Source organism: Leptopilina boulardi, unplaced genomic scaffold, assembly GCF_019393585.1.
Source record: "Leptopilina boulardi isolate dan_hultmark-lab unplaced genomic scaffold, ZJU_Lbou_2.1 LbouV2_2, whole genome shotgun sequence".
Classification (NCBI taxonomy): domain Eukaryota; kingdom Metazoa; phylum Arthropoda; class Insecta; order Hymenoptera; family Figitidae; genus Leptopilina; species Leptopilina boulardi.
In genome coordinates, this window is record NW_026137751.1 from 946,336 (window position 1) to 972,386 (window position 26,051).

The 26,051-nt window shown below is 28.6% G+C and overlaps 1 protein-coding gene across 1 annotated transcript; it reads left to right on the plus strand.

Moving 5' to 3' along the window:
- Positions 1–1,269: 1,269 nt before the first annotated feature.
- On the plus strand, positions 1,270–26,051 carry LOC127278230 (myb-like protein X). Its single transcript, XM_051299829.1, has 10 exons — positions 1,270–1,369; positions 2,106–2,512; positions 2,585–2,740; positions 2,870–2,992; positions 3,043–3,280; positions 3,376–3,482; positions 22,021–22,234; positions 24,710–24,886; positions 25,046–25,826; positions 25,997–26,051. The coding sequence occupies exons 1-10, from the start codon at positions 1,270–1,272 to the stop codon at positions 26,049–26,051; spliced, it is 2,358 nt and encodes a 785-aa protein (XP_051155786.1).

The window sequence follows — 26,051 nt, forward strand, 5'->3', positions numbered from 1 at the left end:
AGCCACATTATTTGATTATTCGTTTTCTTCCTTTCGATTTATACAGTTTCTTTGACTCGCAACAAGGTGAATAATTTTATCTACAAATATTGTACCTAATTTCCTTCTAAATCATAGCAGAGAGTAAAGAAAAATTAAGGAAAAGTTGTGTTTAAGGAAGACCTCAGGCATCTCAGAACGGTAGGACTTCAGATTCATGATCAGCGACCTCCAAAACCCCCAAGTAAAAAGTTTCAAGCAAATTCAATCAATTTTTAAAAATTCGTCCGTCATATTAAATCCGCCATTTTCAATTTTGCAAAACTGATTTCAGATTCGTAATCAGCGACCTCGAAAACCCCCAAGCAACAAGTTTCAAGCAAATTCAATGAATTTAAAAAAAATTCGTCCGCCATATTGGATTCGCCATTTTTAATTTTGAAAAACTGACTTCAGATTCGTAATCAGCGACCTCGAAAACCCCCGAGTAACAAGTTTCAAGCAAATTCAATTAATTTTTAAAAAATAATCCGGCCATATTGGATCCGCCATTTTGAATTTTGAAAAACTGACTTCAGATTCGTAATCAGCGACCTCGAAAACATTAAAATATGTGGTGACCTAAAATTTTTGCATAATTTTCTAAAAGAAATTTAATAAATATATTTAATTATTTCTGAAGTTAGCCGCTTCCACTTGACATAGTAAGGACACCATTTTGAATTTTCAATTCTGCCACTTTGCAATTGAAAGGGGATGAGTTTACGAGTATTTTCATTTATTACATGTTTATTTTTATTGCATAGAATTTTGGACATAGCTTTGGGCCGGTTGACGTGAAATGTCCCATATATGTTATATAATTCTAAAAAATATACTAATATCCAAACGATAATTACAGAATGGGAGTCGTTTAAATTATATGAATCATCTGAACTGTTCGAATCTTCAGAGCTTGGTTCTTGTAAAGCATTTAAATTTAATACATTTAATATTCTTCTTTGATGTCGAATACTGTATCCTTGTAAATGTTCCATGGTTAATTATATGGAAAAATAAATATTTCTCATACCTCAATTTAAAACTGTCAAAGTACGTTAAATATATTTTATATAATTACGTAGAGAAAAATTAATTAATTTGTTTTATTAGTGACAAAACAAAATTAATCAATGATTAGGCTTTTGTTCGTACATAGCTTAACATAGCCTAAGATTTGACAGTTAAGAAATAAGTCGTGAAAAAATGTTCGTCTTATTGCAATGGACAGAATCGAACAAAATTACTGTGATGGAGGAAACTCCAGATTTAGAAAAAAATAATGAAGGCGATACTGTCGAAGTTTTCTATGGTGACGATAGCTATAAGGCAATTTTAATTAAACGAAGCGGTGAGAAAAAAAAATGTAATCATATGATTGTATATTTTTGAAATTATAAGTATACTTAAAAAAATTTATAAAAGTACATGAAATATATACCTATATATAGAATAATAATAAATATTAATAAATTATTATTATAATTATTAATAATTATACTAAAATTATTTTTATTTTTATTTAAAATATATTAAAAAACAATAGAACATTTTTTTTAAATGTTTAGAATATATATAAAATACTATTAAAAATAATAAATAATAATACATAAAAAATAATGTATAAAATTTATTTGTAATAATAGTTTTAAAAATAATTTTTAATTTCAATTTCATAACCTGTCTTTCTATTTGTAGAAGATAAACAGTTTCTTCAAAAAATTGATGTTTCTGTGGAAGGAGAAATTATTAGTAAAAATGCGAAAGAAAAAGGGAAAAATAATAAAAAATCGAAAAGCAAAAAGTAGCGGAATAATTAAAACAGAAAATGAGGATAAAAACAAATAAAATATTGGAAAAACACATTTCAACAAAAATTACATTTCCAATTGATGTTGGCAGTTTTGAAAGTAAATTATGCAATTCCTAAAAAAATAAAAAATACTTAAAAAGCAATTTATACATTACTTTTACTAATTTTATTTATTAATTATTTTATTTATTTCTTAATTTTATTATTTTAAAAAGATTTAAATTATTTTTTTTTAATTTTAAGTATTTTTTAATTTTTCTATTTGTCTATTTAGATAAAGAAAATGAGAAACAAGAAAAGAATAAAGTACAGGAAAAGGAAGTCAAAGAAGATACACAAAATGAAAAGAGAGAAGGTGAAGATCAGGGTAATGAGAAAATAGAAATTAATAAAACTAAACAAAACGAGAAGAAAGATAAGGAATCGACAGGAAAAAGAAAGAGAGAAGACGAAAAGCACGAAAATGAGAAAAGAAAAACAAAGAAAGTCGAACAAAAAGAAGAGAAAGAAAAGACAGATAGTAAAGACAATGCAGATGCAACAAATAAAAAGAACGAAAACCAAGAAAATAAAAAAGAAATGAAAGAAAAGAATCAAAAAGAGAAGAAAGTCAATAAAGATACGAAAAATAAAAACAAAGATAATGAAATGGAAGGAAATGAGAAAAGAAAAATGGAAAATGTTGGACAGAAATAAAAAAACGAAAAAAAAGACAGTGATAGTGCAAAAGATAAAAAGAAAAAAAACGAACAGACAAGAAATGAGATGAAGATTGGGGAAAAAGAGATGAAGCAAAAAGAAGGAAGCGAAGATGTAAAAAATGAAATAAAGATTGGGAAAATAGGCATGAAACAAAAAGAAGAAAGTGAAAACAAGCAAGAAAATGAAAAGAAGAATGTAGAAAAAGAGGTAAAAGAAAAAGGGAGTGAAAATGTAAAAAATAAGAAGAAAAAAAGTGATGAACAAGAAAAAGAGAAGAGAAATGGGGCAAAAGAGATAAACAGAAAAAAAGGAAGTGAAAATAAACGAAATAAAAAGAAAGAATACAAGCAGGAAAATGAGATGAATGAAGAAAAAGAGGTAAAGGAAAAAGAAGAAACTGAGGATGAAAAAATTAAGAAGAAAGAAAGTGCTGAAGAAGAAAAAGAGAAGACGAATGGGGTAAAAAAATGAATAAAAAAGAAAAAAGTAAAGATCCAAGAAATAAAAAGAAAGAAAACGAGCAAGAAAATGAGATGAATGGAGAAAAAGAAGAAAAAGAAAATGAGGAAAATAAGAAGAAAGAAAGTGATGAAGAAGAAAATGAGAATAGAAATAATGACAAAGATGATGAAATGATTGATGAAAATGTTACAATTGATGAAAATATTGAAAATGAAGAAAGACAATCTTCTGTAGTGGAAGACTCCAAGATGGATTCGATATTAATCAATTTATTTGATGGAATAGGTACCTGCCTATAGCAACATTTATTATTTGCTTACTCAGAGAATGTCTCATCTATAAATTGTAAATAAATAAATAATTTGCACAATTTTTCACAGTTATAACTCCAGATACACTTATCTTACTGGAGAGAATTTCGGAACTCGTACGCAAAAAACTCGGAAGGAATGTTGAAGACAAAAAATCAAAATCACCATCATTAACAGTCAGTTTAATCACATTTTATATTAATTTTTTAAATTTCAATTTCTGCATAAAGAGTATTTAACATTATTTTATTTTCTTCTCGTGCTTAAAAAATTTTTTCAGAATAAAAATGTTTTTAGTTTTAACTCAATTATGTATTTTTAAAAAGGGAATCACGCAATTATGCAAGGAGTTTCCAGTCTTCATTCAGTCGTCCAAATTATTTATTTTAAAAACATTCCGAAATAATCCCAATGAATTAACACGGAGATTACTTATAGAACTCGTCGGACGAGAAGAATTAAAAAATATGACATCCTTAGGAAAGGGAAAGAAAAAGGGAATTCCTGACAATATAAGAGAAGCTGTTTTCTGTAAGCAAAGAATCTTATCCTATCTAATTATCTAGTCTAATTATATTGTTCACAAGATATATATTTTTTTAATTTATGCGACTTTAAAATTTTTGATTAAAAGACCAATTTATAGCCAAAATAAAGTAGTTAGAAATTTTTTGATATGTTGTATAAGTTTTAGCAAGTATGACATATTTTTCAGCATTTATTACACACCGAAAAAAAATATTGTTGATTTCAGAGGATTCCTCTAGAATATCACGCAAAGGATTTCCTTTTATTTTAAGAGTAATATTCTTGATTTAAAAGGATTTTCGCAAGAGAAATTTTCCCCAAGAATATTTTTTTGTTGCACAGCAATTTTCAATAAGATTGTTAAAGTTGATTGTTTTTTTGTAATTTCAGTCTTATAAAAAGAAAATTAAAAACATTTTCAAAAAACTTTCCAAATTTTATAGTTTTTTGATACCACCCGGTTTTGTGTAAGCTTGCAAAAACTTGCAGCAAGCTTGCTACATGTTTCCTGCAACTTTACAGGTTACATGGAATAGATTTTAAATTTTATTAAATTTTATAAATACAGTATACGTTCAAAGAAAAAGGACAAATGAAGAAATATTTACAAGAGGCGACAATTACACAGTCATTAACAACATGTGTGGAACCCTCAGAAACCCCAAGCACAATGATAATAAAAAACGACAAAATAAGACAGCTGACTGCGATGAGGAAAGTTCAGATGACGAAATGAAAAAAAAACAGAAAAAAATGATTAAGAATTGATTAATTTAATCTAATTTTATTTAATAATTTTATTTAATAATTTAATTTAAAGAATTTAATCAAATAACTGAAACATTAAAACATTATTAATTCGTGACAAATAAATTTTAATGGAAATTTATCTTATAAAATTCGAAGATTTTATTAATTTATAATTATAATGTTTTATTATTTTTATTATAATTTTTTAATTAAAAAAATTAATTTCCCATGGTTTCCAAGATTTTATCAATGGTCAAAAATCCATTAATTAAAAAAATTTATTTCCCATAGTTTCCAAGATTTTAGCAGTGGTAAAAAATCGGTCAAATTGAGAAAAAATTTCCCATGGTTTCCATGATTTTATCAATGGTCAAAAATCCATTAATTAAAAAAAATAATTTCCCATGGTTTCTAAGATTTTAGCAGTGGTAAAAAATCCGTAAAATTAAAAAAAATTCCCATGGTTTCGAAGATTTTATCAATGGTCAAAATTCCATTAATTAAAAAAATAATTTTCCCATGGTTCGCAAGATTTTAGCAATGGTTTAAAATCAAAAAAATTAAAAAACATTTTCCCATGGTTTCCAAGATTTTAGCAATGGTTTAAAATTAAAAAAATTAAAAAACTTTTTCCCATGGTTTTCAAGATTTTAGCAATAGTCCAAAAACTGTAAATTTAAAAAAAAAATTCCCATGGTTGGCAAGTTTTTAGCAATGGTCAAAAATCAGTAAAATTAAAGAAAAATTTCCAAGGTTTCCAAGTTTTCAGCAATGGTTAAAAATCCGTAAAATTAAAAAAAAAATTTCCCATGGAAAATTGTACCATGGGAAACGGACAAGAGCAATGATTTTTAAGATTTTTGCCTAGGTTTAAACCATGGGTCTAATCGTATTTACCTTGGCAGTCGATTTCGCCCATGGTTTTCATGATTTTACCCATGGTTCCATTTCCACGCGGGTTATTATTTCAACACTATTGCACTAAATCGATTTTATTACTTTACAAATTCAGCAAAACTGGCATGGCAACAGGCCCCACCTTCCCTTTCCACCTACAATTTCGAAATTCAAAATCAGCAAAATTTCCCACCAGGTGCCCTAAGCCGACCTGTAGAGGCATCTCCAGCCCCTAAATTTTTGTTCAGTACGGTTTCCGCGAGCATCAAAGTTCCAACTCTGTTTGGAGCGGCCCGGATTAAAAAGCCTATGCGCTCCCGTCCGGTACCGACGACCCGAAATAATTTGTGTGCTTACACGAATAATTTCGGTCGGACGTAAAGTAAAACGCTAACTTACTCCGAAGTCCACGGAGGCCGGTTAAGACTCAATTCAAGTGAAGAGTTTTTAAATGTAATTAATTTTCGTTTTCTAAATTTTTGTATAAAGACCAGCCGGGTGCGGAGAATGGTAAACAGCCGAGATATCATCCGAAAACTTTTCAGCAACATTGCGAGTCGCTATTGAATAGATATATACATTTTGTAATCAGGTATTACGCAACGAGTGCGAATTTCGTTTCAAAGTCATTAATTATTTATTCATGAAAATGTATTATTATATTATCCTAAATATATCGCAAAGTATTTATATTATTGTTGCAAAAGAATTGTTAAATTTTATATTATTAAAAAATGAAATTTAAAATAGAAATTAAAATAATAAGATTAGAAATTAAAATAATATTTCTGCAGCCATGAATGGGAACGCGTTGAGTGAAGGCTCCACGCGCGTCCCTCGACCTTACGCGAGAGAGAAAGAAGATTGTATGTAGCGGCGAAGCGTTCTCTCTGAGACACACTGTTCTCGCGGAGTACTGCGTTCTCTCTCAGTCGCATGGTTTTCTCCCTCGCTCCAATGACTAGTACGCGTCTCTCTTGCTCTTACGCTCTCGAATGCATAGTGGATGCTTGCTCTCTCGCACTCATTAGGTATTACGACCATGATACACATTAGTATGGCTGGGGACGTCTATGCTGTACGCTATGGCAGCAATACACCCATGCTTCCTTACATACAGCCTATCCTACCTTGCCCCTCTGTATCACTCAAGCCAACATGCTATGCCTGCCATTGCTTTACTATAATGTGTTTTTCAGATTTATATGCAACTGATCAATTCCAGATCAATATTGAGACAATTGATGTCAAAAACTGGAATTGCAACAACATTCAAAATACTACAAAATAGAATAGAATTTCTTTCTGCTTGGAAATGTCCATTATTCTAAATTATATTAACCTTTTTAGGAGAGGGTTAATTCTTAAAAAAAATCTTAAAGATTAAGTAAATACAAAATTATTCAAAAGAATAATTAGAAATAATTTTATTTCGAAATAACTTTATTATTTCAACACTTTTGCACTAAATCGATTTTATTACTTTACAAATTCAGCAAAACTGGCATGGCAACAGGCCCCACCTTCCCTTTCCACCTACAATTTCGAAATTCAAAATAAGCAGAATTTCTCACCAGGTGCCCTAAGCCGACCTGTAGAGGCTTCTCCAGCCCCTAAATTTTTGTTCAGTACGGTTTCCGCGAGCATCGAAGTTCCAACTCTGTTTAGAACCGCCCGGATTAAAAAGCCTATGCGCTCCCGTCCGGTACCAAGGACCCGAAATAATTTGTGTGCTTACCCGAATAATTTCGGTCGGACGTAAAGTAAAACGCTAATTTACTCCGAAGTCCACGGAGGCCGACTAAGAATCAATTCAAGTGAAGAGTTTTTAAATGTAATTAATTTTCGTTTTCTAAATTTTTATCGAAAGACCAACCGGGTGCTGAGTGCCCGCGTCTGCCCTTGCAATTGACGGCTTAACGAATTAGAGTAAGAGGGAGTGGATTTGTCTGTCCCTGTTTAAAATTTGTTCGCGCAATAAGAGAACATACGGCAAACCGCGAATGCGCCACTCGAGTGATTGTGTGAGGACGATTTTTCAAAATTCATGTTTTTGCCCGTCGAAAAGAAATTGCCGACGGTAGAATAAGGAAGCGGAACGGTAAGTACGCAGTATCGTTCCGGGGTAATTTTGTAATTTTAGTAACTATATCCTTCTTCCCTCCCTCCTTCTTGTAAGAGAGAGTGGAATATATTTGTCAGCAGTACTTTTAAATGATAAAATAAAATTAATAATTTTTTTAATTCTTTCTTCTCTTCATTTTCTGTTCCCTCTATTCTAATAGTAACAAGTTATAAAAAGGAAGTCATGGTATATTTTCCTATCTTATCTTAGAAAATATCAACAATTAGAACGAAACGAACCCATAAATAAAAACAAGGTCCTTCAGGCTTTGGCAGTTTGGACCTCCGAGAACCTTTGATATTTGGGCCATTTAAAAAGCCCGATGTATTGTTCTAATTATTTTTAATAATTATTATTTCAAAGCAAATAATTTCTTCCGTTCGTAACAATCACGATGAAGTAATGGAGGAGGAAGATGAACAAGAAAATGAACCTATAAGAGCCCCAAAAGTACAACAGCGCACATTTTTTATATTTTATAAATAAACTATTTTTTTATTATAAACGAAACAATTTATTCATAAATTAAAAGAAATTTATTTGTTTAGGGAGGCATGACAGAGTCCAATTTGTCCTTAAAAATTTAAATAAAATTCTTTCTTGTTTTTCTTTCTTTTTGGCAATTGAAATTAAATTATTTTTTTTGAAACAAATTAAAAAATTTTTTATGTTAAAAAATTCATTTGTGTAAGGGGGCATTGAAATAGTATTTCAATAGTTAAAATTTTAATTGCAAAATATTTAATTATTATTTAAAAAAATATAAATTAATTAATATTAAAAATGAAATTAGATAAAAATTGAAATAAAACTAGATAAATTGAAATTCTGGAAATAATAGAAAGAGAAGGTAGATATAAACTCGAATAAAAATAATTATTAATTTAATTTAAATTTAAAGATTTTTTTCAATAAAATAAAGAATTTTTATAAATTATTATTTAAAGAATAAATTTTATTTTATATTTTTTAAATATTTAGGAAATAAAATAATGAAAATTATTTTATTTTATTGATAAAATTAATAATAATAAAATAGAATTATATGTTATATTTGTAATGATTGTTATTAGAATATTTTTATATTTCGTCGTGCCAGGGTTCGTTTTTAATAAATTTAACATTACAAATTACAGATTTAACGTATTTATTAATAACACAAGAAATTTACTATTTACAAACGATTAATACAGAAAATAACATAATAATCATGAACGCGATTAACAAATGAAATAAACGATGTACGACGGCGTAGTTTCTCAAAAACTACCGATTAGTCCGCGCCAGAGAACGTCGCATCTCTACGCCAAACTATTTTCGGACTTTACGTGTGGTAATGACCACCTAAAAAAGAGATATCGATTTTAATAGCGGTAAAACCGCTTTCAAAAATGACTTCATTAATTAAGGTTAATAACCATTCAAAAATAAGGATCTACGATAGTGGTGAAACCACTGTTAAAAGAATTTTACACGTTAAATACGGTAAAACCGTTTTCGAAAAGTATGTTAACTAATGGTGAAACCATTGTTTCAAAAATGTATTCTGCGGTGAAACCGCATTCAAAAGATGCTATGTGGTATAGACCACTTTCTTTTAGCGGTAAGACCGCTTTCGCAATGAAGGAAGAAGTAAGGAACTCGGGCCGCGCGCTCTGCTTTTACGCCGGAGCCAGTGATCCGTGATTGGCTGGCGCGTTGGGCTTGCGCGCTCGCTCGCCTTCCCCACTACCGAGAGTCTCGGGACTCACGTGGTCGCGAACGTGTACTACATGGTGTATGCGATCCGTCGGTAATGTAAATTATCGACTTTAGATAATTTACGATATTCGGTCGATAATTTTTAAACTTTCATTATATATTAAAGTAAAAATTATTTAAAATTAATGGTAAAAGTTAAATAATTTTAAGATTATTACTTTTTGAAATATTTAAGATTTTAGAAAATAAAAATCAGTTAGAGGAAAATGATTGACAGGTAGATAATGGTATTGTTCTCGGCTAGCGTTAGAAACGGAATTAGAGAAACAAAAGCTCTGTCCTTAGATAATAATTTAAATGTAATTGCTATCTGTCTACAAATAGACGCTGCAAAAAATCCAAATAGAGGAAGAAATTGGCGGTAAGAAATACATTGGAGAAGGGTCCTGTGTAAAGTGGTGAGGAAAACTAGCGGATTCTCGCTTAATTAATTTAAAATTTCTTACTCACACACTCGCACATTTTAAATTTTACTTACGCCGTAAAATTAAGGGTAGGGGCGCGACTATATAAGCTGAGTAAATGCACGTTTCTTTCTCTTTTGATCTGAACAGTTCTTTTATATTATTTTAAATAAATAATTTCAAATTTCAAATCTACAATTAAATAAATTATTATCTAAGAAACTACACAAAATACCAACAAAAAAAACAAATCTACATTGTCAAGCCACGCAAAATCAACGGTCAAGGGCTTTCTAACGATCTCTACCAACACTGTTGATTATCCAAGAGTGGTGAAAAGGACAAATTGTAATTTTTGTTTAATATTCTTATATGCTTTTTGAAATATTCTTTTGAAATGTTGCAAGAATATTTGGATACTTCATAGGATTACTACAGGAATATTTCTTTTGAATATTGTGGGAATATTCCATTGGAATATTTTGGGAATATTCAAATAAAAAATTATAAATATATTATAATATGAATAATACATCAATATTCTTGAAAAACATAAAAATAACATCATATTTTTTGAACGTACAAGGATATTCCAACAGAATATTCCTACAATATTCCAAATGGATATTACAAAGGTCGGATATTTTTACATTCTTAGAACATCAATGGAATATTCCAAAAAATTATTTTGAATAAAGCAATGAAACATTACTAAACAACTTCCAATGTTAAGAATGAGATAATGCTAATATAAATTTATAGTGCCCGAGTAAATTTTAGAATGCCCAGAATTTGGGTTTCTTTCTCTATTTATAGAATCGAGAGGACGGTTCATCTATATATGTGAAATTCTGACGGCTGATTGTGTGAAAATCCGCGGTCTTCCCTTCCTACCTTTCGTACTATCCTTTTCTTACCGCCAAATTTTCCCTCTAATCGCATTTTTCGCGGCGGCCTATTTTCTTAGCCAATAATATATAAATTATTTTGGTAAGAATAGAGTGAATACTCTCATCATATTTCCGTTGTAACGTTTACAGAGAACAATGCCATTGTCCAGATGTCAATCATTTTTCTATAACGGAATATAATTCCTTTAAATCTTTAATATCTTAAAAAATAATAATTTGACGATAATTTCACTTTCCCCTTTAATTTTTAAATAATTTTTACTTTGATATAAGATATAATTTTATTTTATTATTATTAATTTAAGGAATTAATTAAAATAATTTGCATTATTTTATGAAAAAATGAAGAATATGGTTCATTAGTTTTATTATAGTTTATATTTATTTTTAATATTGTTAATAAAAGATCTTTAAATTTAAATCAAATTAATAATTTCCTTTTATTCGAAATTGTATCTTTCTTCTCTTTCTATTATTTTTCTCATGTATATTTCTCGATAGTTTTATCTATGAATGTCTTCTATCTCTTTCTATTATTTCTGAAATTCTATTTCTCCAGATTTAAATTTATTTCTTAATATTACTTTACATTAATTTTTATAAATAATTTCTGACTTTTCTTTAAATAATTAATTACTTTTATAGTAATTTTGCAAATTAAAATAATTTTCATTATATTATTTATCAATATTTAAATGATATTTTATTTAAATATTATTAATTATTTAAAATTTTTTATAGTGTTTAAACATTAAATTTATTTTTTCTATGCTCTTTCACTTTTTTAAAATTTCTATATTAGTATATAGTTTAGACATTCATATATATGGGACTTTACACGTCAACCGGACCAGAGCTCTGTCCAAAAATCTACTGTACGAAAATTGACTTATTATGGCTGAAAATAACTGTGAGCTCATATTCTTTTAAAGAAAAAGTGGCGAATTTAAAATGACGTCCTTACTGTGACAACTTTTTCAAATTTTTTTACTGACTCAGCAAACAAATGTATAATTCCATTGAATTTTTTTAAAAAAATGTTTGACATATTGGATCCGCTATTTTGAATTTTCAAAATCTGACTTTAGATTCGTAATCAGCGACCCCAAAAACCCCCGATTAACAAGTTTTAATCAATCCATTGAATTTTTTAAAAATATTTCCGCTATATTGAATCCGCCATTTTGAATTTTCAAAATATGACTTCAGATTCGTATTCAGCGACCCCAAAACATCCGAGTAAAAAGATTTAAACCAATCCATTAAGTTTTTAATAACCTATCTGCCATATGGGATCCGACATTTTGAATTTAAAAAATTTTTTAAATCTGACTTGAGAACCATTTTCAGCGACCCCAAAAAAGTAAGAGTGACCTATTCTCCAACCAATAGCAATGATTTTTTTAATATAATTAGTACATTTGTTTGCTGAGTCAGTAAAAAATTTGAAAAAGATGTCACAGTAAGGACGCCATTTTGAATTTTTGAATTCGACACTTTTTATTTAAAAGAGTATGAGCTCACAGTTATTTTCAGTCATAATAAGTCACTTTTCGTTTAGTAGATTTTTGGACAGAGCTCTTAGCCGGTTGACGCGAAATATATATATATATATCAAAATAAAACGTTATACTTTTGAACATGGATCTGACTCTATATTTTTTTTATTTGCATTTAAATTCATTTAATCTTTTAACTATTCGAATAACTCTTTAATGCCTCCTTAAACCAATTATATTCTTTTAATATAAAAGAATTGATTTGTTTATAAAGAACAAAAGTATTCTCAATAGGCTAACTTAAGAGAAGAAAAAAAAATAAATTTACGATTAACCCCTTGTTGCCCTCATAAACAAATAAATGTATTCAATCCTTTAATAAATAGATTTGTTTATTAGAATAAAAAAAATCAAAATTAAAAAAAAATACCTTTATTTAGGCGCCAACAGTTCTTATTCTATTATTGTTATCTTCATCTTCCTCAACATCCTTCTCAGTAATTGTTTCGTCATACATTGAAAATGTTTCCATCATACCTGGAGCTAATTGAGCCAGATGTGACTCTATTAGTCTATCATCAACTGACCAAAGTTTGTTTAAAATTCTCCATCCCATATTGTTTTCATTTATCATCCCCTTTAAATGAATTTGAAATTCTGTATTTTGCATGTAAAAAATAAATTTATCTACACTTTGTTTTTCACAGTTTAAGTCATTATTGGGCACAATATTGGTTAATGCTATTTTCACAATGTTTTTTTTTATGTTTAAAAATTTATATATAATATTAAAGATGTTTTCTTTGTTTACATGAATGTGGACATCATTGTCCACATCATATATCAAAAACACATCTTTCATCCCGGTATTGAATTACATCAAATTCGCCCTTATATAATGTCCTGGATTTATTTTAGCAATGACAGGCCACCCTGCAAAATTGACCAAATCTCCTTCAAATATAAATTTAAATCCTTCATCATATTCATTAAAAAATTTACTGAGTTCAGACATTACTTCTTCGTGAGATGTTTAAAAATTTTTGACTTTAGTTTTCATAAATGATGGACTTACAGCATTTATAACTTTTATATTACATTTTTTATTAAATTGAAGGATTTGTGATGGAAATTGTTCTACTGACAGAACAATGAAATAATCATGGTGGTCATCATCCATCTTTAAAAATAATAGTATTCGACTATTCAATTATTTTTATGATTTAGAGAGTAAAATCTGTGGTTGAAAAGCATAACAGCACATGTCACGATTTTGAGAAAAATGAGTTTTAATATTCATTTAGCTCTGTCAAATCAGAAAATCAATGGATGTGTTTGGTATTCGGCATTTAGTCTCATTATTTAATGTATTTTTAAAATACGTTTATCACATTTAATAAAACGCACGAATTCATATGAAATTTAATATATTCTTAGTCAAATTGAAAGTTTTTTTGCAGTTATGTGTTTATGCTGTTCAAGTATAAATATGTAACCAACTTCACTCTATTTTTCATGTCATAGTAAATTGTCAAAATGAATTTAATAGCGACGTACGAATCTGAGTCTGAAACAAATATATCTGAAGGAGATGATTATAATCAAGGCAAAAGAATAAAATTATTATTTATGTTTATTGTATCTATGAAAAAAATCAAACGAATATTTTTTAAAAATAGGTTATAAAATTGGTTAGGTTTTATGTTTACATTTCCGTAATTTCTCAAATTTAATATTTTTTGTGAAGATATCGAGAAGAATGAAGATACCTGTGATTCAAAAGAATTAATGAAAAGAGAAAATGGAAAAATTAGTCAAACTAATAAAAAATTTTATTTTTTCTGAAATTTCTTATTATAAGATAAAAATAAATAATTATTTATTTTTATCTTATAATAATATTTTTATTTTAAAATATTACTTTAATTTTGTAGATTACGTCAATTGTTTTTTTATTCTGAATGCAGTTATGCGCTTATGCCTATCGCCTATTGCCAAAAATGCAGTTATGCGATTAGGTTTTTCATCATTTTCTACTTAAATAGTTACATAAATGATTTTTCAACTATGAATCTTTGGAAAGCATTACTAAATGTACTAGAATCTGGTGTTATCTCAAATTTGATAAAAATGTCAATTATGCTGTTATGCCTTTCAACCACAGAAATGTAAATAATAGTATCAGAATGAAAAGATAGAAAAAAAATTGATAATGATAGTCTATATGATTTGGTGACACCCAAAATCACTCACAACGCAGAGAGAAAACAAAAGAGAAGAAAATTTTTTTTTCATTTTTGGCTTCCTAATTTTATTATTTTTTTACATTTTTTTAAATTTATTAAACAATGTCTGACGTTTATAGTCTAAATAATAGGGCCGAAAAGTTTCTCCAAGTTGATCTTCGTTTTTTCAATATTAGTAATGTTTATTCCATTAATTTTATTAATTGTTATTTTTATTTTCCTCATAGCTTTGGAGCTTGTTTTATTTATTTTATTAGAGTTTAAATTTTTTTGTTTGGGTTAATTTGTTTTTTGTTACTCTTTAAATTCTTTTTATTCTTCTTATCCCAGTTATAGTGTCGGAGATTGTGGATCCCCTTTTTAATTCATAATTATCGCAATCACGATATTTGCGGGTCATATTTCCCTGGTCAGTCGTTGTAACTTCCGTCTTTAAATAAAATTTTTTTTTTCTAATTTTCCCCTTTCATATTTTTATTTGTTTATATTATTTTTAACAATTTTATTTTATTTAATTTTTATAAATACCGTGGAGAATGTATAATCCTACTTCTGACACTACACTCACTGCTGATAAATAAGAACTAACCAAAATTTAAAAATTATGACTTTCAACCCTGTATAATATCAAAATATAAACTTTATAGTTTAAGGAAAATATTGTTGAATTTTCATTTTTGACATTATTCAATAATATTGAATATAAATTTAAAGAAATGTTTCCAAACAAAATGAAGAGAAATCCAACCATTCTAAACTTTTCTATATGAACCTTATCTGAATTACTTATTTTCTATTTATATTTAACAATAACATATTATTATTATATATTTTTTTATACATTTTTCTTTTCTTTATTGTTATTTTTTTATTCATTTATTTTTAATATTTTATATTTATTTTATTTTTATTTATTATTATTTTTTTATATATAGAGAATAAATACTTAGTGTCTTTATCCTCTTCTTTCTTCTTAAAGTAAATATTTATTACTAATCACTTATCACTCAACACTTAATCAACCTTTTTTATATGTGGTAATTTTTTATGTTTTTAATTTTTATTATTAATTAATATCATTGTCCTAAATTATTTATTATTAAATGTTTAAATAATTTAAATATTAATAAATAACTATTTGTTATGTCATATTTATTTAAAATTTCAATTATTATTAATTTTGCCTAATCTGAACTTACAATTTTACCCTATTCTAATTTCTCAATTTAACTTAGCTAATTTAACTAAGTTGGGGAGAGGTTTATTAAATGAATGAATTGAAAAACAATATATAAATTATTTATTTAAAAAATATATAATATTCTTAATAATTAGTGTAACAAGAAAGACAATCAAACAAATTCTTATGTTGTATAACGTTTGGTATGGTTACCTTAAGATGTCAATTAAAGAATCTCCAATTAGAACCTGATGTAGTGACCTGGTAAGATGGTATCTTCTTGGTTGTTATTTCACGATATGTTATTTGGGTAAATTATTTCTGACATTTTTGATAAAAATTTGTTTTCGTATAAGAGTGAGTTGTTCTCTTTTGTATTGAACATATTATTGTTGTTTGTTATTTGAGAAAATAAATTTTCAGCATTTAAGGGTAACTCGTTTGTTTTGTTTGGTAAGATATTAAAGATTCTTTCTTTTAAATCACTTATCATTCTATCTTCTACGGTAAATTCAGTTTCTTCTTCGAGTGAATCGCAATTTTTACAACCTTCGAGTAGTTCATTATAAATTATCGTTATATTATATTTGACTTGAATAAGTTGAGTAATATTTAGGTAGGAGATGAAGTGGAATTCATCGGATAGAACTTTAAAGTCAATGTCCTTTTCAAAAAGTAATCCTCCAAGAGAAAGAAAATGTGTATTGATGTATTGTGAATAGGTTGTTTTTGGAAGTAACAGAATTAATAGAGGATACATTTTGAATCTGAAAATGAAAAGAATGGGAAATTTAAAATTTTATTTATACATAAGTAGATTTTGGTCGGTTTTTATAGAAACCCTGTAAAAAAAGGAGAATGAGAAATGGCGACATTCCGTATTTGAAGTAGTGAGGTTGAAATACGGAAAACGACAAATTCCGTATTTGAAGGAATGGGGAATGAGGAATTCGGGTACTTCAAATACGAGACATTTTTAAATTGTGAATAAAATTGAAATAACGCGCCAATTAGCATTAACAGTTGCATGTAGTGGCTGATGCAAGTTAATAGAATGCGAAAATACCAGTGTTCAGTGAAGACAGTGATAATTAAATAAATAAATAGAAGTTGAATATTAAATATGAGTGCCAATACAGAATGTGATAGGTTTAAATACGAGACATAGAGTGAGGACGTAATGGAGCGCTCCTCTTTACCGACACCAGTAAAGGAGCACTTTGCTGCAGTATATTGCAAATGATGGTAATTTAAAAAATATATATATATAAATGTGTTTATTACAGTTATTATTATTAATTAATTATGAACTAATAAATTAATTATTATTTTCCTATAAATTACTTAATAAAATTACTTAGTTCATTAAATATATTTTATATGCTAAAAATTGCTTTTATTTTTTAATAATTAAAATTTATTATAATTATGGGACGTTTCACGTCAACCGGCCCAAAGCTATGTCCAAAATTCTATGCAATAAGAATAAACATGTAATAGATGAAAATACTCGTAAACTCATCCCCTTTCAATTGCAAAGTGGCAGGATTGAAAATTCAAAATGGCGTCCTTACTATGTCAAGTGGAAGCGGCTAACTTGAGAAATAAGTAAATATAATTATTAATTTCTTTTAGAAAATTATGCAAAAATTTTAGGTCACCACATATTTTAATGTTTTTGGGGTCGCTCATTACGAATCTGAAGTCAGTTTTTCAAAATTCAAAATGGCGGATCCAATATGGCGGATTATTTTTTAAAAATTAATTGAATTTGCTTGAAACTTGTTACTCGGGGGTTTTCGAGGTCGCTGATTACGAATCTGAAGTCACTTTTTCAAAATTCAAAATGGCGGATCCAATATGGCGGATTATTTTTTAAAAATTAATTGAATTTGCTTGAAACTTGTTACTCGGGGGTTTTCGAGGTCGCTAATTACGAATCTGAAGTCAGTTTTTCAAAATTCAAAATGGCAAATCCATACTTTGTGATACTTTGTTATAATTATGAACTGTAAGAATGTGGTTGCCTTGAAAAAGGCTGATTGTTAAAATTTTTAAACCACAATTTTTAGGTGGCCTTAAAAAAGGCCGTTTGAATTAAATTTACAAAATACATCCAAACCAATGTAATTATATTTTAATATTGCATAACTGCAATAGGATGAGGTGCATTTGAATATTTGAATATTTTTAATTGTTTTTCTGGTGTTACAATAAAAGAATGAGCAGATTGAATTTTTGTAACACTAGGTGCTTTAGAAAATCTACTAGCAAGTTTTCGTTTCACTCTCTCGTGTTGTTGCTTGTTGTAAAAGAAAATCTGCGAAGTCTTGATATTTTGCTTAGCCCATTGGTAAAGACTCTCTGCATTTAAAATGGCTTTGTCTGGTGAGGATTGCAAGCTAGCACGAGTGGCTTCTCTCTTTAAAATAGCTCCTATGCCATCACATGATCCTTTTCCATGTGCTGTTGCATGGAAATGCCACTCTGCCTCTAAGTTAAAATCTTCCTTGTGGTGTACGAGGTTGACAATTTGGAAGCGATTTTTATAGTGCTCCATCACTAAAATAAATGACTTTTTTTGCTCTTGGGCAAACCTCTTTGATGATGGGCATTACTGTCTGTTGCAGTAAGTAAACTGCAGATGTGTCGTGACTGTTACTATCAGACAGTAATATCATGCTGTAGTGCTTTAATTCGCCTTCATGCTTATAGTAAAAAACTACAGGATGGACTGTACACTGATCATTGTTGTAATGAAATCCTTGTGCAGCATCCTGAACAACGAAAGCATAGTTTTCGGAAAAATCGCACTGCAAAATTACCTCCTCATCTTTGAGAGTTTCTTTTCTGCCTTTAAAGAAGTTGGACTGATTTTTAGCGATGAAATGGTGCTGGGAAAACTTTTGGAAATCATTTGACAGATTTTTGACATAATCTTCCGCAGAAAGGCACAATTTTTTCAAATTGCATCTGTCGGTCGATTGCCAAAAACTAAAAATGATTTCCGAAATATCATTTTCTTCCAAAATGGATGAAATTTTTTAAGTGAAATTTTCAATACCGGGACAGGAATTACATTCTAGCAAAAAACAAGATGGTTGAGGATTTTGGCACAAATTTAATTTGAAACAATCTTTGTAGCTTTCGATTATGATGTCTGAGTCACATGTCAATTTTGCAAAATTTACAGCGTCAATCATCATTTTGAAATTTTGATGAATGACGCAAACGCAAACACTATGTGTGCCTGATGAACCAGCACAAACACAATTTTTTGGACGAAGTTCTGCAAATTTTGTCAGTCCTATAGGAAATTCAGGATATTCCTTTTTAAATTGTGTGTGCAAGACTTTAATATCCGAAAGTAAAAGACGTTTTTGTACTTTCTTAGTCTCTCCATTTGTTTTAATAGTAACCGTGTCCTTTTTATTCGGCATTATTCGGCTATTTTGGTCAAACTCGTAAAAATCTTGCACCTTCTGAACTGTAAGATCAGGTAAAACTTTACCTTTTTTTGAAATGGATATTGCCAAAACTCCCTCCGCTTTTCTCAAAAGCTTTCTCCGCTTTTTTTGCTTGTCTTTCAGAACAACCAAATTCGGAAGCAATCTGACGAATAGTCCAACATTCAGGAGCTATTGTCAGTATCGATAAGCGTGAAGGATCGTTTTCAGGGAGAGAAGCAAATTTCTCTTTAAGACCACATAATAATTCTTCTAATTCATCCTCTCTCGATAAAAAATTTTTTTTTTCGCGGTGGTTCATCAGGTTTGCTTGAATTCTCTACTGAATTATCTTGGTTACATCTTTTTCTACATTCGTAACATATCCTAGAGAACGGAGAAATCTGAGGAAATACTTTTAGTAAGTTCTTCGATATTTTTCTCAAACCTGATCCCTTTGATTTTCTCGATTAAGGGGATTGATGCATCGATCTCCGTGGTTTGAACCACCAAAAAACTGTTCTTTACTCTCTGACATGATATAAAATGAAATTAGGTACTAAATTTGTGGATTCACTTTGTTAGGAAGCAAAGAAACTGTGAAAAACGAAATTAAGAAAAAAAACAAAAATGTAAATCGAACAATTCACCTTGTCATAAAATGGTAAAACACAAAATGAAAACGCAAGAATGAAAACGAATAACAAAAAAAATCAGTTAATGAAATAATTTAATTTATCAGGAAACGAATAAAACAAAAGAAACGAAACATCAATTTATGTTATTGAATCTGAGTTCAATACTATGAAAGAAATGATCCTCCTTATCAGGAAGCGACAAAGACAAGAAAAAAACGGGTAATCTTTAATTTTTAAGTAATAAATCTCACCAACTCAAGAGTACAAGTAATTTTCTTAAATAAATCACATCTAAAACTATACACGTTCATTTGACACACTGAGGGATCAATAAAAACATTTGAACATCGTGAAAAAAATGACAATCGCTAAAACATATGAAGATCACTAAAACATAAGACCATCGTTATAACCTTTTAGAGGCCAATTCTATATAACTATTTTTACAGTTGATACACTGAGGGATTAATAAAAACATTTAAACATCGTGAAAAAAATGACAATCGCTAACACATATGAAGATCACTAAAACATAAGACCATCGTTATAACCTTTTAGAGGCCAATTCTATATAACTATTTTTACAGTTGACACACTGAGGGATTAATAAAAACAGTTGAAAATCGTGAAAAGAATGACAATCGCTAAAACATATCTTACGAAGTCTGAATAAGCTCTTTTATATTTTAGATATCGTGCATGTTTTTACGATGCTCAATTGTTGTTACTACTTACAAGAACATTCATGAAAATAAATTATTATTACAGCCGCATTTAAGAAGTTACTAAAACTCAGTTAATCAGTTAATAATGAAATGTACTGAATCAGACACATTATTTGATTATTCGTTTTCTTCCTTTCGATTTATACAGTTTCTTTGACTCGCAACAAGGTGAATAATTTTATCTACAAATATTGTACCTAATTTTCTTCTAAATCATAGCAGAGAGTAAAGAAAAATTAAGGAAAAGTTGTGTTTGAGGAAGCTTTCAGGCATCTCAGAACGCTAGGACTTCAGATTCATAATCAGCGACTTCCAAAACCCCCGAGTAAAAAGTTTCAAGCAAATTCAATGAATTTTTAAAAATTCGTCCGCCATATTGGATCCGCCATTCTGAATTTTGAAAAACTGACTTCAGATTCGTAATCAGCGACCCCGAAAACCCCCGAGTAAAAAGTTTCAAGCAAATTCAATGAATTTTTAAAAATTCGTCCGCCATTCTGAATTTTGAAAAACTGACTTCAGATTCGTAATCAGCGACCTCGAAAACCCCCGAGTAACAAGTTTCAAGCCAATTCAATTAATTTTTAAAAAATAATCCGCCATATTGGATCCGCCATTTTGAATTTTGAAAAAGTGACTTCAGATTCGTAATCAGCGACCTCGAAAACCCTCGAGTAACAAGTTTCAAGCAAATTCAATTAATTTTTAAAAAATAATCCGCCATATTGGATCCGCCATTTTGAATTTTGAAAAACTGACTTCAGATTCGTAATCAGCGACCTCAAAAACATTAAAATATGTGGTGACCTAAAATTTTTGCATAATTTTCTAAAAGAAATTAATAATTATATTTACTTATTTCTCAAGTTAGCCGCTTCCACTTGACATAGTAAGGACGCCATTTTGAATTTTCAATCCTGCCACTTTGCAATTGAAAGGGGATGAGTTTACGAGTATTTTCATCTATTACATGTTTATTTTTATTGCATAGAATTTTGGACATAGCTTTGGGCCGGTTGACGTGAAACGTCCCATATATATTTTTTATTTTCTATGTTTTGAAAAACTTTATAAATTTTATAATTTGACTTATTGTGCTATTCAGAAATTAAAACAATTTTTTTTGGAATTCACATTTTTTAAATATCAGATTAATATTTTCTTCCAACATTTTAGATTAATTACTTTTAGCATTAAACTTTACAATGCAGAAGTACGCATTAGAAAAAAAAATTTTAATGGCAAATTTCAATAAATTTTCGTCTTCAAATATATTTTATGCAATATTACTTGCAAGGCAAATTATAAAAAATGTTTCTTAAAAAAACTTTTATAATATTCATTCTTAAAAAAATTTGAATTGTAATCCATTATTATATAATTTTTTGCTGTACAGTACTGTATTTTTTTAGAATAAGTTCAACGTGGAAAAATTCTCGTCAATTCCGATCACTTTTTTAAAAAAATGAAAAAATTACTTTTTTTCATGTATTTTTTTAAAAATAAAATCTCTATTAATATTAAACACAAGTTTTATGTTGTGAAAAGTTAAAATTGCATAACCAATATTATGAGCATAACTTACTGTCCCTGATAATTTTTAGGATAATGATGATAGTGATGTTGATGTCAATGCCATACATATAGACAATGTTTATGAGGAGCATAATTTAAGAAATACCGATTCCAGTAATATTGATGATGATTCGACTGAAAACGAAAGTGTTGGTTCTTATACAAAATCAGTTTCATCCAGCAGTAACAATAACGATAATTCTGCTAATTCAATTAATGACCCAAATGATTTAAATGATGAAGGTAATTTTTAGCTTACTTAAATTTAAATATGCTTAAGTTAAAAAGCATAAAAAAATATATATTTAATAATAAATAATAATTCATTAGCATTAATTTTTTATTATTGAAGCAATTGAAAATTATATAGCTCTTAGCTTCTAATTCTCAAATTACATAATTAGACACAAAGTGAATGATTTTACCTCTATGAGGAAGCAAAAATTTTCAACATATAACTATAATTTATTTTCTTCCCATGTAAAAAGTTTCCTTAGTTTATTAAAATTTCAATCTATATTTACAAACATTTTTTTGGTTACTTTTCTTGTACTTTCCTTATATCGTGCAATTCGAAATAGTGACTGAAATATCTAAAAAAAACAATTTGGTAAAATATTCCTTAATAAAAACTCTTAATACAATGCATATTATTTCATTAACTGTTTCAACATAATTGTTAGAAAATTGTCACCAACTACTTTAAAAATAAAATTTTAAAAATCATTGAAAAGTAAATTCTAAATTTTTTATTCTAATCATTTCATTTATATAAACTGATGTACTTTCTTTATTCTTCAATTTGATTTACACTCTTTTTTCGTTGTTTTCTCTTTGCCTAATCATCGCCCCCAGGTAGAAGCTTCAACCTATTTTCAAGCTATCTATATATATAAAATCAAATATTGTACCCCGTACAATTTATTTCTCTCCGTATTATAGTACATAACTTGATTTTTTTTCATTACAAAAATAACAAAATATTAAGTAATTGAGTAGCTGCCTGCAATAACTCGCCGAGCGCTTGGCCGATCGCTCTAACGCCAGTCAAACGTTCAAAAACGTGAAAAAAATGAAAAATCAAAATTTTGATTTTTGAAAAGTGCAATCTTGTAGGACATAAGATGGCGCATCTTTTTTTCCTTTGAGTTTTTTTTGTAGATCAAAAAATAGAGTTAATATATGCAAAACACTTAAAAATTTTATTTCACAAATTTCATTCAATTTTTAAACATAAATCATAGTATCTTTGACAAATTGCAATGAATCTTATTGAAAATTAATATACATACGTATTTAGGTCCATAGAAGACGACAACATAATCAAAAATATTAAAATCATCAATTGTTTATTTATAATTAATTGTAAATGAAGACTTGTCAATAATAATGTTTACTTACCTTTGTCGACATAAAGTGTGTGGGGAACTTCAGAGTTGAAGAAACTTCCAGTGAGACATTTGTTTATCATAATGTAAGGAAGTTTTTTGTAAAATTGAAAAACAATTTATCAACAACTTTAGAAAATATAGAACGTTTAAGAAAACATGCGCGACGCGCTAGCGAGTCTCCGCGCGGAGAATTGCAAACAAGAGTTGTAGAGGACCGAAAATACAGAAACAAATATTGTCACTACATTCTTAGAAATGTTTTTCAAATAAAATATGTGTTAATTTTATGAAAATGCAAATTAAATTTGAACAACTGTTTTTTTAATATTTACTAAATAATCAATAGTTTTAAAATATTTTGGTGCTTGTATGTACTATTTGTGCAGTTTGCAAATAAGTTTTTTATTAATTAATATTAAGGTATATCTTTATTTTCTGTTTCTTCATTTTTTTAAGAAATTAGTGTATTGTTACATATCAACAGTGATAGTATGTTGGCTCCATTTTCAAAACATAATATATCACAACATAACATAACGTCCTTCTTAACTCTTGTGTGCAATTCTCCGCGCGGAGACTCGCTAGCGCGTCGCGCATGTTTTCTTAAACGTTCTATATTTTCTAAAGTTGTTGATAAATTGTTTTTCAATTTTACAAAAAACTTCCTTACATTATGATAAACAAATGTCTCACTGGAAGTTTCTTCAACTCTGAAGTTCCCCACACACTTTATGTCGACAAAGGTAAGTAAACATTATTATTGACAAGTCTTCATTTACAATTAATTATAAATAAACAATTGATGATTTTAATATTTTTGATTATGTTGTCGTCTTCTATGGACCTAAATACGTATGTATATTAATTTTCAATAAGATTCATTGCAATTTGTCAAAGATACTATGATTTATGTTTAAAAATTGAATGAAATTTGTGAAATAAAATTTTTAAGTGTTTTGCATATATTAACTCTATTTTTTGATCTACAAAAAAAACTCAAAGGAAAAAAAGATGCGCCATCTTATGTCCTACAAGATTGCACTTTTCAAAAATCAAAATTTTGATTTTTCATTTTTTTCACGTTTTTGAACGTTTGACTGGCGTTAGAGCGATCGGCCAAGCGCTCGGCGAGTTATTGCAGGCAGCTACTCAATTGAAATCTATGTCTCCACTTCGTCAGAGTTTCTTTATTATATTTTAGTCTTTTCTACAAAATTCCAAATAATTTAGTATTCAATGCATTTAGTATTTTTTGGCTAGTTTTTAATTATTATTATATTTTTTATTTTAGAAAATAAAGTTTGTTAATCAATTTATAACCATTTAGAATTTTATGACGCTATTGAAGAAAGTAATGACGAAAGCGATAGCGATAGTGGTTCCGAAAATGAAAATAATGAATTTGTGGAAAATGAAGACTTACCATTGTTTCCAGGATGCCCGCTAACACTTTCAGAGAGTTTATTAAGCATTCTGTCGCTCACACTTCGTTTTACTATTACTGGTGTGTTACAAGCATCTATTTTAGAATTAATTAAAATGCACTGCCCTGAGCCCAATCTGTGCATTGAATCTTTGTATAAGTTCAAAAAATATTTCGAACATTTGAAGAGCCCAGTACAAAGACATTTTTAATGTAAAAATTGTTTAAATGATGTTGAAGATGAAAATCAACAATGTACCAATTGCTTCGATCAAACTGAAGTCAGTTATTTTATGACAATTTTTGTAATTTCTCAATTGAGTGCATTGTATGGTAGACGCGGTTTTCGAGAGAAATTAAATTACAAATATAATAGACTTAAATTAGTTGATGAGAATATTGAAGAAATTTATGATGGTAGCGTTTACAAAGAGCTAAGTCAAGATGGACAAATATTATCCGATCCGAATAATATATCATTCTGCTGGTATACTGATGGTGTACAGGTTTTTAAGTCATCCAAGTTCTCGTTTTGGCCGCTATACCTCGTAATTAACGAACTTCCATATGAAGAACGTTTCAAAAAAGAAAATTTAATTTTAGCAGGCTTGTGGTTTGGGGAGGAAAAGCTGCTCCCAAACTTATTCCTTCTTCCTCTGTATGATGAAATTCAGCAAATAGGAAATGGAGTTCAATTTAATTTACCTGGTTATGAAAATCATATTCAAGTAAAGGGAATAATAATTTGCGGAACATGCGACCTTCCCGCGAAAGCCCTTTTCTTGAATATGAAACAATCTAATGGGATAGCCGCCCGAGTTGACAGACAACCCATACTTGGTGTAAAAGGTTTTACAATTCTATCCCTCCTTGTCTTCCAATGGATTAAAACAACGGCACTTGATGCAATGCATTGTGTTTTTGAAGGTGTAATGAAAGCAATGTTAAATTTATGGTTTAATGTAGAGTTTGACAACATGCCTTGGTCATTATATAATCATATTGACACTGCAGATAGAAGGTTTCAAAATTTAAAACCACCTGGTTTTGTGCAAAGAAGACCGCGATCGATTAAAAAACATTTAAAATATTGGAAGGCATCAGAAATGAAGAATTTTTTCTTTTACTACTCTCTCTTAATTTTGGAAGATCTAATGAAACGGGATAATTTTGAACACCTAAAATTATTAGTTGGAGCAGTTTTCCTACTTTGCCAAAAGAGTATTTCGGAACAGATGATAGTTGA

Excerpts from the sequence above, each read along its gene's own strand:
- LOC127278230 (XM_051299829.1), top strand. The coding sequence starts at position 1,270 with ATGGAGGAAACTCCAGATTTAGAAAAAAATAATGAAGGCGATACTGTC. Across the intron at positions 1,370-2,105 it reads AATTTTAATTAAACGAAGCG|ATAAAGAAAATGAGAAACAA; the intron begins GTGAGAAAAAAA and ends TTGTCTATTTAG. Across the intron at positions 24,887-25,045 it reads ACTTCGTTTTACTATTACTG|ATGAAAATCAACAATGTACC; the intron begins GTGTGTTACAAG and ends ATGATGTTGAAG.